Source organism: Canis lupus, chromosome 23 (genome assembly GCF_048164855.1).
Source record: "Canis lupus baileyi chromosome 23, mCanLup2.hap1, whole genome shotgun sequence".
In the NCBI taxonomy this organism is placed as follows: domain Eukaryota; kingdom Metazoa; phylum Chordata; class Mammalia; order Carnivora; family Canidae; genus Canis; species Canis lupus.
The window spans coordinates 9,448,042-9,462,465 of record NC_132860.1 but is presented as its reverse complement, the minus strand read 5'-3'; the positions used below and the strand labels follow the sequence as shown (position 1 = coordinate 9,462,465).

Sequence of the window (14,424 nt, the reverse complement as noted above, 5' to 3'; positions counted from 1 at the left end):
TTTCGCTGACCATCAAGCCTCCTTTTCTGTCCGTGTTACTCACATTCAGAACCATACAGTTGCCTCTTTCTCCTCTTTATCCTTGCTTAGCACATCTTCTTGGTCATTGAGTCCTGCCAGTTTGCCCTCCTCAGTGTCCCTGACATTTCATTCTTACCCCTGTGACTTCATGCTTGGACTGCTGCAGTATCCTCCTAGCTCCCGTTGTCACCAGTCTTCTCCTTTTCTATCCTTCCTGCTCACCCTGCCAGATTCATCTTCCTTTACCACTGCTTTGTCCTAAAATGTGTCATTTAAAATGTTCCAGGGACTTTCTGTGGCTCACAGGATAAAGTTAATACTCACGGCTTGAAATTGAGACCACCTCCCACCCCAGATCCCCACTCCCAGCCACAGAGGACCTCAAAGTTGCTTTCTGGCCTCACCCATCACTTCTGGCAATAACTTGATGTTGCCTTGGATCTTTTTTTTTCCTTGAATGTTATCTTTTTTATTTTTGAGATTTATTTATGTTAGAGAGAGAGAGCATGAGTGGGAGAGGCAGAGGGAGAGGGAGAGGGAATCCTAAGTAGACCCTGTGCTGAGTGTGAAACCGATGCAAGGCTCGATCTCATGACCCTGAGATCACGATGTGAGCCGAAACCAAGAGTCCGGCAGCTAGCCCACTACACCACCCAGGCGCCGCCTGCCTTGGGTCTTCTGACTCAGCATCTTTACCTGTGCTGCTGCACCTTCTGCCTAGAATGTTACACATCCTTCTACTCAGTCTCCTCTCTTAAAATCTCATCCTGGCCTGTCTTCCGTGAATCCTTTTCCGGTGGCTTTGCAGAAATGACGCCCCCGGCGCATTTTGTAACACGTAAATAGTACACGTCACACGTAACTTCACTGCACTTACCTGTGTGCCAGTGCTTCCTCTCTAATCCCAGTGTGACGATGGAACCCCTATATGTGTGCGTGCATGCATGCACAGGTCCCTGCTATGCTCATTGTCATTAGCGTGGTGCCTTGTACATAGTGGGCCCTTACTTGGTTGAACAAATGAGCTGATGAAGAGGGGAAACTAAATGGGAAGAAATAATCTACTTTTTGGGCGTTCACTACATGCCAGACAGTGTTCTTAGTACTTTCTCAGCTAATAATTCCTTTAACCCTTGTATCTACCCCACAAGATAGGTGATACTATTGTCCCCAGGACAGAAGTGAGGAAACCAGGGTACCACGAGTTGACCTAAGTTATCAAAGAATCAATGATGGACCCAGGATTCAAATTCACATGGGCTGTCTCCAGAAGCTAGGTTGTCACTATGGCTACCTCTCCACGGATGGTCCTGAGCCTGATAGGTTCACTCACATAAGAGCTGCTTCCTGGGCTGAAAGATTTATCATTCGTTTTTTTTGTTTGTTTGTTTTTGTTTTCTTAAGATTTATTTATTTATTCAGAGAGAGAGAGAGAGAGGGAGGCAGAGACACAGGCAGAGGGAGAAGCAGGCTCCATGTAGGGAGCCTGACATGGGACTCGATCCTGGGTCTCCAGGATCACACTCCGGGCTGCAGGCGGCACTAAACCACTGCGCCACTGGGGCTGCCCAAGATTTATCATTCATAACAGGTTCAGGAGAGCCTGAGAACGGTGAGGATCCAGGCTTTCTTGTCTATGTCAGTACGCGAAGCCTTGCCTGCCTCAGCAGCGTGCACTGGGTGGGTTGGTGAGCCAATATAACCAGTCCCAGGCGCTGGAGTTCCCCAGGTGACGAAGTGCAGTGTAAAAGTGAAGGGTGTGTTTCGTGTTCTAGGAAACATGGTGACTTTGCAGTCAGACTACGGGCCTGGGGCTCCTAGAACACTCCACGTTAGGTGCGAGGTGATGACTTGGTTAATAATCCTAATCGGCCTAGCGCACATACCCTGTGTTTATCGCTCCTGTCTCGTAATCAGCTTCTATATTTTCCTTAACTTTACAGCTCAATCTGTGTGCCAGAGTGACTGCAAACCCGTATTTATCTAATTTAACAAACATGTGCATGTGCTGCAATTAGGCTCACATGTTGTGTGATCAACATCCTTTGCTAATTGCATAATTCCTTTTGCATTTCATCGTCAGATGGCATCCTTTTTGCGTACGTGTGTGTGTGTGTATGTGTGTGCGTGTGTGTCTCCCTGGCTTGCTGCTGGTTGCGAGCCGCATGTGGAATCACAGGCTGAGGCTCCCACCACGGTAGAACCACAGCACTGGAGAGTTGGGAGGAACAGCCTTTCTTGTTTACAGGTGAGGAAACAAAGCCCGAGAAAATGAAGGGACTCCTATTCAGATGGCTCAGTCCGGAGAAGTGCTGAAGGCCTGTAAGGATGAATACATCTGCAAAGAGTATCCCCCAAACCATTCCCGTGTAGAAATCCCATGAATAATTCAAGCCAGTCTTGACAATTAGCATGGAACTTGAGTCTGGACGAGATGAGGCCAGGCCTAAAAGAAATCGAGTTTCTGGTGAGGAGGAATCTTAGGCGATCCTGAAGTTATAGCCCTCAGCAGTTGGTCCTCAGCGTCAGGGGGGCTCACTGCCAGCATGTGCTGCATTGGAAGGGAGGCTGGCTAACCTCTTTTCCCTTCCTTCTGCCTCTTTTTTGTAAGATTTTTTTTATTCCTCTATAAAGTTAGACCAGAAGAGGGTGGAAGATCCATCCAGGAATTAGGGATTAGCATAGAAGGAGTCAGAATATTAGAGCTGAATGGGGACCCGAAGATCTGGTCTAGAGCTTGCTCTGCAGGTGGTATCTACAGGCACAGCATTGGTTGGTGGCAGACCTGGGACTCAAGCCTGTGTCTCTTTACTCAGAATTTGGGCTTTTCTCATCACAGCATTCTTCTAAGGAAGGGACACAGAGGACAAGGCATGTCGACATCTCACACTTTCCTCCCTCCCTCAGCACCTTTACGTCATGCCTGGGAGTGCTAAGCCAGGGCTATAGGGATGCTGAGGCTCAGATCTTCATTTGGGCTGAGATGAAAGGGCTAGGGGAGAGGGTCCCCCCAGTGGAGAAGGCACCTGCTCCCCATTGTGGAGATTCTGGACTCAGGATTTAAGAGGACGCAGTGGAGCCCAATACAGCAGGAATTCTGCTGATATTTGCAGAAAGAGTGTGTGCACTGGCCAGGGGATGAGGATGGGAGGAAGTAGAAAGGTAAGAGGAGGCTAGCTATTGCTACCTGCAGTTTCTTGGCTTGGAAGGTGGAGGAAATCATGAGAGGCTTGTCACAATGGACTTTATCTCTTCACCTGCCCAGGAAGAAAGACCTGGTCATTAATATGGAAACACCAAGAATCATCAGGGCTGGAAAATATAGTTGAGGGTGTGCTCAGAAAGAAGAGGAGAACGGCCTCTGACCACTGCCAAATCTTCTGAACTGGAAAACCTTCCCACTGCTGCTGGCAGCAAAAGGAATGCCCTGCTCTCTGAGCCTCTAGCAGCCACGGCACTGTGACCACTGCTATGGCACTTGCCACCCTCTATCAGATAGATCCTCTGTATCTCCTGACTCCTATCACTGTCTAGGCAACGGGAGGTGCTCAGCAAATGCATTGAATGAACGATTGCATGGATTGTACACTGTTGAAATGGGGGGCTGTCATCAAGTTGGCAGGGAGAGAGAGCATACGGAATTGCCAAAGTAATTAAAATTAAAAATTTTAATAGCCTCTATAGAGGGCCAGAGCAATAAGATTAACTTTACCTAGTGCAAATGTAACACAAAGTCTACATGTAGTTTCAAAAGGTCGATTGCCCAAAGAAAGAGTGGTTTTGGGGGCGCAGCCCATATTTTAAGAAGCCAGCAGGAGGTGGGGCTTGGTGGGCCATAAGCTCCATGTGAATAAGATGGTGATATAGCTGCTAAAATGGGATTCGATTCCATAAGTAAAAGCTGGGTCCAGGCCAACGCAGGCGACACTCCCTGTAGTTTTGGAGCTCACTCAGGTCACATCTGGGGTCTAATGTTCATTTGGGGTTTTGTTAACAGCTACACCTTAACCGAGGTCTAGTGCTTTGGTTCACATAGTGTTTTCCCAAGCATTATCTCATTACACCGTCCTAATGAGATGGTTTGTATACCAGCAAGGGCAAGCTGACTTGCTCAAGGTCACCTAGCTAGTGAGCCCAGCCTTCCCGACCCCTTGTCCGCACTCTTTCCGCTGCATCGCACCGCCTTTATGCAGGCCAGAGCCCCACTGTGCAGCATCTAAAAGCAAGACCAGCGTGACGCTCGTCAACTGCTGTCAACAGTGGACACGCTCAGATGGGCACCTCGCTATCAGACAGCCCGACAGCGATGTCTCAGAAACCACCTTCCCTAACTCAGGAGGGCTTTGACAGGCCAGCTCACACCAGCAGGCGCGGTGACCCTGGCCTCTTCAGAACTGGTACCAAACATCGAACATCACCCCACCTCTGAGTGGGCCCAGGAAAGGACACATCTCTGTGTCTAGCTTGCCGGGGCCTGTGGAAAGGACTTGTGAGCTGGACCGCAAAGGAGGAAGAGGAAAGGGAAAAGATGCCTATTAAGTGTCTGGCTCAAGACGTATCACATATATTTCTTTCCTGTTTTTAACGCACTGCCTGTTTCTGCAGCCTCGCTGCTCACCCTGGTCACTGTTTGACTCCTCTACCCTCTGCTGTTGGGTTGTCATCATAATCCCTCACATTCGTCTGGTCTCCCCCATGGGTTATCTGCTTTCCCGAAAAAAGCCCATGAAGAAAGAAGAAAACCCTGCATGCTCACTTAAATGTGGAATGTGCAGAAGTCAAATATATAGAAGCAGCATTGTTGAACCATGGTTAACAGGGGCGGGGAGGTGGGGGAAATGTTGGTCAAAGAGCACAGAGTTGCAGTAATGCAGGATGACTATGGGCAGCATGATGGCTCTCCTTAATAGGACTGTTAAATACTGGAAATATGTTCACAGTAGAACGTAAGTGCTCTCACCACAAAACGGTAACTACGTGAAGAGATATATTAGTTTGGCCAGTAATCATCTCTAGTACATATGTGTATATCAAATCATCATTTTGGTTAGAAACAAAGAGGGGACGCCTGGCTGGCTCAGCGGTTGAGCATCTGCCTTTGGCTCAGGGCGTGATCCAGGAGTCCCAGGATCAAGTCCTACATCGGGCTCCCTGCAGGCAGCCTGCTTCTTCCTCTGCCTGTGTCTCTGCCTCTCTCTCTGTGTCTTTCATGAATAAATAAAATCTTTTTAAAAAATAAAAATAAAAACAAAGAGATGAGTAGGGCAGAGATTACTTCCTTGTTTCATAGTGATGCACAAGAATGCCCCTCTGTCCTTTGGTCTGTCCATCCTTCATCGATCCTTTCATTCATTCTTTAACAAATATTTATTAATATTTATTTAGGAACTGTGCAGTACATGAGGGAAGCATCGAGACTTCTGGGAGAGACACAAACGTATATGCGAAGAAAGGAGGTATCACATTTGGGGCCTGTAAGTGGGGAGGCCCTGCTTTACCTGATGGGGCGGCGGGGTGTCATTGAGGACCGGGACCAGCAGGTGGCACTCTGGGTCCCAGGAGGCCCCCGGAGCTCTTTTCAGCCTTCACGCTTTCATTTTATATTCATTACTGTACTTAAAATCAAATTCTAAGTCGTATCATTGAAAGATTGTGTTCAATTTGATTTTAATTCCATTTATTTGATGTTAATTGTTCCATGCTCTTCTAAAAATGGTCAAATTAAATCTAGTTGTGTCAGGGCTTTCTGGGTAAGTGAAAGACTTGCCCAGAAATTTAGATTCCTAAATAAATTAGTATGTCTAGTGATTGGTACTAGCTCCCGAAGTCCTTTCGTAGGAAATGCTCATGAAAGTTAATGCTGCTGGGGAAAATATCTGGAAGGATACACTGTAGGATGTTGCTTGTGCAGTCTCCCAGGCGTGAGAACACAGACTTCTTATTTTCTTTTACATTTGTCTGTACTTCATTCGTTTTCAACGGTGGGCGTGTATTATTATTATTATTTTAGTTTTTCATCGAAGTATAATCTACAAAGAAAAGTGTGCAAATCTCAACCAAACAGCTTGGATTGGGACGCCTGGGTGGCTCAGCAGTTGCGCATCTGCCTTAGGCTCAAGGTGTGATCACGGGGTCAGACTCCCTGCAAGGAGCCTGCTTCTTCTCCCTCTGCCTGTGTCTCTGCCTCTTTCTCTGTGTGTCTCTCATGGATAAATAAATAAAATCTTTTTAAAAAAAACAGCTTGGATTTATTTATTTATATACGTATGTAACCTTCAGCCAAATTAAGATATACATTATCAAAACCCCAAAAAGTTCCCTCACCTTCCCTTTGTAGTCAGACTACTCCATCCCCCCAGGAATCATTTTTCACTATTTTGGAACTTCATATACATGGAATTGTACAGGACCTCCTCTTTTGTATCTGGAATCTGGTTCAATATCATTTCTCTAAGTTGATGTGTATAAATACACAAAAACTCACTAATCTGGTTGTTGTGTGTAGCAGAAACCTGTCCCTTTTCACAGATGTGTAGTATTCCATCATAATGAAGGTTTTGCAGGTACACATTTCTATAATCAGAAAAGATTTTAAAAAGTAATTAAATATAGACATGAAAACAACTTTTTTGCTGGAGGTAAAGGAGATATTTGAACTGCAAGATAATCCTCAGAGTACATGGATGGAGACAGCAGGAATTGGCTTGGGCCCAGAAGCAGAGTTTTTGAGAGAGAATGAGGAGTTAGCTAATTTTGGATAGGCTGGTGGGGGCTCTCCCATGGATTGGGTGCCCTCGGGGCAAGCCTTCTAAGTCAGCTTGCTTTCACTAAGCCCCTGACTCCTTTTCTGTCAAAATGTAGCATTACCAGATTGAAAAGACAAAAAAGAAAAAACAAAACAAAACCCAGAACATCTAGTTAAATTTGAATTTCAGATAACAATGAAATATTTCTTAGTATTTCCTGAGGATTGCATGGGACACACTTATCCTAAAGAATTGCTCATTGTTCATTTGCAATTCAAGCATCACTGTATTTCAACTGGCAACCCTAAAAAAGGGATGTAGTAATAATCCCTGCTTACGAGATAACACAGTTGTTTGTGAGAAAGTGCTCATCGTTGGCAGAAGAGTATGTACAGATGAAAGAAACCAGAAAGAGCCAGAAAGGCAGAAAGGAGGACTCCTAGGTTTGGAACTGCGTCTGTCCGCCCCAGCAGGACAGGGAGCTTGCTTCTCTTGCCCACCCCCATCCCAGGGCCCAGCTTGATGCCCAACTCTGAGAAGGAGACACATAAACATTGTCTGGAGAATCACCGAATGGGTTTGATTTCCAGGTCCTGCACTTACTTATTTTGACCTTAGGTACGCCGTATTTTACCGCTCTGCGGTTCTGTGTCCTTACTGAATTCATTCAACAAATCCTTCAGGGAGCCTCGCTCTGCCTGTACCATGGAGAAACCCCATGAGCTGAGAGGTTTCTGCCCTTTTGAACTTTGTCTTATAAAAAAGGAAGAGAGAAAATAGGCCGGTAAACAAATAGACAATTTCTGATGGTGATGGAGTGAAACAGGGCATGGTGACGGGAAGGGTCAGAGGTGCTCTCTGGAGGAGGCGGTTGGGGAAGACTACTCCAAGGACGTGATGCCGAGCAGAGACCCCAAGGCCGATGAAGAGTCAACCTGGGAAGGGGTGTCCTGGCCAGAGGGAAAAAAGCAAGGTTTCTTATCTGAGGACAGGGTAGGGGTGTGGGGGGAGAAAACCCAGAACTGTAAGGTGTCAAATGAAGGAAAGTTCATTTGTGAAATTATCAAGTTCCCTGCAGGTAAAAGAGATTCTGAACTTTTCTCATGGAGCTTCAACCCCAGTCCCAGACCACCTGGAAACTCAAGAATATCCAATTCAGAAGAATTGGTAGTACAGAGCTACTCAAGAATCCAGTCTGGACCAAAGTGTTTCTACTACGCTGTGTGACGTAGAGTACAGACACTACTGGTGTTTAAAAAAAATGATATTGTCATGACATCCAATCACATAATGGTATTTAAAATTTTTTTTCCCCATTTCACTTTTATCGCCCAACCGGTCCTTCACCAGGTAGCTTAAGAAGCATTGGCACAGAAGCTTTAGAATCAGGAAAATCTGTGATTTATTGTAGCTCAATCTTTCTAGCTGATTGTCTTTAATTAAATTGTATAATCTCCCTGTGTCTTGGTGTCTTCACCAATAAAATGGGCATAACACACCATCTTTATCCATTCATCTGCCAATGGACATCTGGGTTTCTTCCATATTTTGGGTGTTATGGACATTGCTGCTATAAACATTGGGGTGCAGGTGCCCCTTCAAATCACTGTTTTTTATCCTTTGGATGAACATAGGAGTGCAATTGATGGGTCATAGGGTGGCTCTATTTTTAACTTTTTGAGGAGGCTCTATACTGTTTTCCAGAGTGGCTGCACCAGTTTGCATTCCCACCAATGGTGCAGGAGGGTTCCCCTTTCTCTGCATCCTCACCAATGTCTGTTGTTTCTGAGTTGCTAATTTTAGCCGTTCAGGCCTGGTGAGCTGGCATCTTATTGTGGTTTTGATTTGTATTTCTCTGATGCTGAGTGATGTTGAGCATATTCTCGTATGTCTATTAGCCATTTGTAGATCTTCTTTGGAGAAATGTCTGTTCATGTCCTCTGCTCATTTCATGACTGGATTGTTCTTTGGGTGTTGAGTTTGATAAGTTCTTTAGAGATTTTGGATACTAGCCCTTTATCTGGTATGTCATTTGCGAATATTTTCTCCCATTCTGTAGGTTGCCTTTTAGTTTTGTTGACTGTTTTCTTTGCTGTGCAAAAGCTTTTTATCCTGATGAAGCCCCAATAGTTCGTTTTTGCTTGTTTCCCTTGCCTTTGGAGATGTATCTAGCAAGAAGTTCTTGTGACTGAGGTCAAAGAGGTTGCTTTACTCAACCATCAAACAGAATGAAACCTTGCCACTTGCAATGACGTAGATGGAACTAGAGACTATTATGCTAAGCAAGTCAGTCAGAGAAAGACAAATGCCACATGATTTCACTCAAGTGGAATTTAAGAAACAAAACAGATAAACATAGGGGAAGGGAAGGAAAAATAAAATAAATAAAAACAGAGAGGGAGGCAAGCCATAAGAGATTCTTAACTATGGGGGACAACCAGGGTTGCTGGAGGGGGGTGGTTGGGGGGATGGGGTAATTAAGTGATGGGCATTAAGGAGGGCACTTGTAATGAGCATTGGGTATTATATGCAACTGATGAATCACTAAATTCTACCCCTGAAACTAAAAATACACTATATGTTATCTAAATTAAATTTAAATAAACATTTTTTAAAATGGGGCACCTGCATGGCACAGTTGATTAAACATCTGACTCTTGGTTTGACTCAGGTCATGATTTCAGGGGTGTGACATCGAGCCTTGTGTAGGGTTCCTCCCGCCACTGGGAGTCTGCTTGAGATTCTCTCTCCCTCTGCCCCTCCCCACTGTGCTCACGTGCTCTCTCTCTCTCTTTAAAATAAATATAAATCTAAAAAGAAAAGAATGAGTAAAGTCTTTATGTATTTAACTGGTAAAATCACCAAACTCTATTAAGAAAAAAGTAAATGCAAAGTTCAGTATAGAGGTCAGCAAACTCTTTCTGGAAAGGTAATATTATTTCCATAAATATTATTTTCCATAGGTAAATATTTTAGGTTTTGCAGACCATATATACCCTCTGTGGAAGGGTCTCGTTTCTACCATTGTAGATACAAAGTGGCCATAAAAACAATGAATGGCAAGTTTGGATGAGGCATGGGGTCAGTCAAATTTATTTACAAAAATGGGCAGCAGGCTGCAGTTTGAGTATAACATGTGTTACAAATTGTGTGCAGGATGGAGGCTAGGGAAATGTGGAGGCACACACAGCAGAGAATCTCTCTGGAAGACCTCCCAAGAACCCATGTACCAGGGACCCTCCCGGGTAGGGAATGGGAGAAGGGAATATGTGCTGAGGAGACTTTTTACTATTACATTCTTTAGTATCTTCTGAGTTTAGAACTCTGTAACTGTATAATCTATCCGAAAAAAATAAATCAAGGAAAAAATAATAAAATAAGATGGGCATAGGGCCACCTGAGTGGCTCAGTAGGTTAAGCATCTGCCTTTGGCTCAGGTCATGATCCCGAGGTGCTGGGAGCAAGCCCCTAGTCAGGCTCCCTGCTCAGTGGAGAGCCTACTTCTCCCTTTGTCCCTTTCCCTGCTTGTTCTCTCTTTCTCTCAAATAAATAAAACCAATCTTAAAAAAAAAGGCATAACATGGCCCACCTGTTAAGATTTTGCACCATCAATGACGTAACATATATAAAGCACCCAGTACAGTGAGTGAGTGGTGGAAAAATATTAACTCCCATCGTACTACTAATGGTATCTTACATATATTCAGTTGATCAACAGGTATTTAGTTAGTGCCTAGTATGTGGTAGGCCTGCTAGGAATGGGGGATTAAAATAAAAAAGATAAAAAATCCCTTCCTCCTAGATGTTGTGGGGAGAGAGAACCATAAATGAACAAGTTAAAGGAATGGCTATGGAGACAAAACAGGGGAGAGGAGAGGAGGAATGGATAGCGACAGGCAGAGACGCCTCACTGAGCTGAATGGAAAGAGGTAAGGGAGAGGGGCAACTAAGTATCTGGAGACAGAGAGTCTTAATCTGTACAGACAGCACGTGCAAAGGCCCTGAGGTGGGGGTCATCCCCTGCCTGGTATGTTCAAGGGACAGCAAAGAGGCCAGTGTGACAGAAACAATTTAGAGAAGGGGCGGGGCGGGGAGGGGGCAGGAGATAAGCCAGAACAGGAGAAGGGGCTTTGACCTCTGAGCCATTGGCAGAACTACAGGTTCAGCACACACTTGAGAAGAGCTTGATCCTTGGTGGGCAGTTGCTCCACGAGGATAGAGCTTTGAGTCTGTGAGGAGCAGGGGAGCCTGTGCTTGGCTTTACGATGCTCCCTGCCCTCAAATCCAACAGGCGGACCTTTAACTCTCCTTGCTGCAGTGCGCAGCGTGGGATGCACAGCGGCTTTTTCCACCCCAGCCCCTCAGATGGATCTTTTTCACCTGAAATAGGACCAGGGCAAAGGACATTGGTGAAATAGGTTTGGATCTGTGTTACCTATTCCCTTTCAACATGGGTGAACTTTTTAGGTTCTTTTTTTTTTTTTTTAAGATTTTATTTATTTATTCATGAGAGACACAGAGAGAGAGAGGCAGAGACACAGGCAGAGGGAGAAGCGGGCTCCATGCAGGGAGCCCGACGTGGGACTCGATCCCGGCTCTCCAGGATCACACCCTGGGCCGAAGGCGGCGCAAAACCACTGAACCACCTGGGCTGCCCACCTTTTTAGGTTCTTAACAGATATAGTCAGTCCTTATTCTATTCTATATTTGCGGACTCACCTACTTGCTGAAATTAATTGTAACTTCCAAATCACTACTCGCTGGGCTTTCACGGTCACTCGCTAACAGGCACAGTGGAGAAGTTTGAGGTGCGCATCACGTGTATTCCCAGTGTCGTGGAGCAAAGTGACGCTCTGTTTTGCTGTTTCAGGTATGCAGTAAACAATTAGCCTTTTGCAGTCTACTTATGGCTCTGCTTTTTTCGTTTTTGTGCTTTTTTGTTGGTGATTTTGCTGCTTAAAATGTGTCTTCAATAAATGGTGTCGGGAAAACTGGACAGCCACATGCAAAAGAATGAAACTAGACCCCTTTCTTTCACCTACACGAAAATGAACTCAAAATGGATAAAGACCTGAATATGAGATGTGAAACCATAAAACTCCTTGAACAAAATATAGGTGGTAACCTCATTGACATTGGTCTTGGTGAAGATTTTTTGAATCTGACACCAAAAGGAGAAGCACCAAATGCATAAATAAATCACTGGAACTGTGTCATACTAAAAAGCTTCTACACAGTACAGGAAACCATCCACCAAATGAAAAAGCAACCTCCTAAATGGGAAAAGATATTTGAAAATCATATATCTGGTAAGGGGCAAATATTCAAAATAGATAAAGAACTCCAACTCAATGGCAAAGAAACCCCAAAACAATCTCATTAAAAAATGGACAGAGGATCTGAATAGACATCTTTCCAAAGAAGACATGCAGATGGCCAACAGGTACGTGAAGAGATGATCGACACCACCAATCATCAGGAAAATGCAAATTGGGCATCACCTCACCTGCCAGATGGGTAGCATCAAAAAGACAAGAAATAACAAGTGCTGGCGAGGATGTGGAGAAAAGGTAAGTAACCCTTGAGCCCTGTTGGTGGGAACGTAAACTGGTGCAGCCACTGGGGGAAACAGTATGGAAGTTCCTCAAAATAAAAATACATCTACCCTCTGATGCAGAAATTCCACTTCTGGGTATTTATTCAAAGAAAATGAAAACACCAAAAAATATATGTGTACCCCCACGTTTATTGCAGCATTATTTACAATAGCCAAGATATGAAGACAAACTGTCTATCTATGGATGAATAGATAAAGAAATTGTGTATATGTACACAGTGTATCACTCAACCGTAAAAAGAATGAAATCTTGCCATTTGCAGCAATGTGCATGGACCTCGAGGGCTCTAGGCTAAGGGAATCAATCAGACAGAAGGAGACGAATGCCATATGATCCCTTATATGTGGAATCTGAAACAAAACAAAACAAAAACAAAAACCCAGCAACTCCCAAACCAGGCTCATAGACACAGAGAACAGACTGTGGTTGCCAGAGTGGGTGGGAAAAGGGGGTCAGAAGGTGGAAAGAAAACAAAAATTGTATCTCTTTTACATAATATAATTAGAGAACAGAGACTACCTTATATTGAAACAGCAGTTCTTCAAAAAGATGCAAATATTAAAAATTGATTTCTCAACCATCAGTCTTCTCTCACTAATCCTTCCTTTGTGATTTCTGAGTTATATTTCTAAGGGATAAATATGATCAAATTATTGACTCAGTTTAAAATCCTTCATTTATTTCCTGAAGTTTTAAAGTTGAAGGTTCTGTTGAGCCAACGAATCCGGTCTACTAATCTCAGCAGCTTAATCCCCCTGGCCCCCCTCACCTTGTGCTTTTTCAGAAACCAAGGACTACTGCAGAGGGTAGACCCTGAAAAGTGCCCATAGCCTTATCCCCATTACACTGAAAACCCTTTGAGGATGGGCCTTACAAAAGCATAGCAGTGGGTGGGAAGAAAAGTAGAGATGCAACCAATACAAAATGTTGAAGCATTTCTCATTTTCCTAATGTATTTTTTTTTAAATTAGAGTTAACAAGAGAAATAGTTTTCAAATAGTATAAAAAAAATAGAAAGTATCATAGTTTCTGTGTTAAAACCACCCTCATGGTGACTATAGGTAGGAATACCGTGTTGTATATTTGAAAGTTGCTAAGACAGTATCTTAAAAGTTCTCGTCAAGAGAAAAAAAATTGTAGCGATGTGTGCTGATGGTTGTTAATTTGACTTCTCACTTCGCAGTGTGTACCACGGTGACCATTTTGCAGTGTACACAAATTTTGGAACGTGCACACCAGAAACCAATACGTTGTTATATGTTGATGATATTTCAATAAAATATATATATTTTTTTAGGTTCTAGAGAAAAACGAGAAGCCTCCCCAAATCTTCCACTGATGTCAATCAAAGTGAGCAGTACTGAAAATATGTCTTCTGGCGAGCACAGGAGGGCCAAGCAACACAACAGCAGCACAACATGTGCCCCAAGCATAGTACTGAAGTGCTGGCTAGTGTTTCTAAGCTCAGGAACGCTGTGATGTGCCTTACGGAGAAAATACCCGTGTTTGATAAGCTTTGCTCATGCCCGGGGTGTCGTGCTGTTGGCTGCGAGTCCAATGTCAACGGATCAACAATATACAGTCTATTCGGTAGAGTGGCTTTAAACAAACACATGTAAAACGAGGTACGTGTGTATTGATGGGTGGACGAAACTGCTGGGAGAGAGGCTCACCGTAGTCTAACCTTGTCCTTCCCTCTAGGGACAGTGGTTCAGGACCTGCTAATTCACTTTTTGTGGTGACTTTACAAAATATAACTTTCCGGAGAAGTACAATCGATGTGCTCTGCTACTAGCAGGGTGTAAGAATGCGTGCTTTACTCCTCATCTGGCAGCATTAGAGTCTATCATTAAAAAAAAAAAAAAATCTTAAAAAAAAATTCTTTTCCGGAGTGCCCAGGTGGCTCAGTGGGTTAAGCATCTGCTTTTGACTCAGGTCATGATCCTGGGACCCTGGGATTGAGTCCTGCATTGGCTTCCCTGCTTAGCGGGGAGCTTGCTTCCCTCCCTCTCTCTCTGACCCTCCTCCTGCTTGTGCTC

At 44.2% G+C, this 14,424-nt stretch overlaps 1 protein-coding gene across 12 annotated transcripts in view; it reads left to right on the top strand.

The window, feature by feature from the left end:
• Positions 1–14,424, top strand: part of LOC140614678 (uncharacterized) — a 23,494-nt gene extending 9,070 nt beyond the window's left edge. For 6 of the 12 annotated variants that reach the window (XR_012015474.1, XR_012015475.1, XR_012015472.1 and 3 more), the window contains 2 exons: positions 5,407–5,477; positions 6,032–6,259. Coding sequence is in view for 1 of the 12 variants with exons in the window: in XM_072793801.1 (XP_072649902.1) it covers positions 5,407–5,495; positions 13,683–13,864 (271 nt within the window). In the remaining 11 variants the exon portion in view is untranslated. Of the gene's footprint in view, positions 1–2,269; positions 2,344–5,406; positions 5,496–6,031; positions 6,260–13,682 lie in introns of those variants that run through there. The other 6 variants (XR_012015476.1, XR_012015467.1, XR_012015469.1 and 3 more) reach the window with 4 other exon arrangements.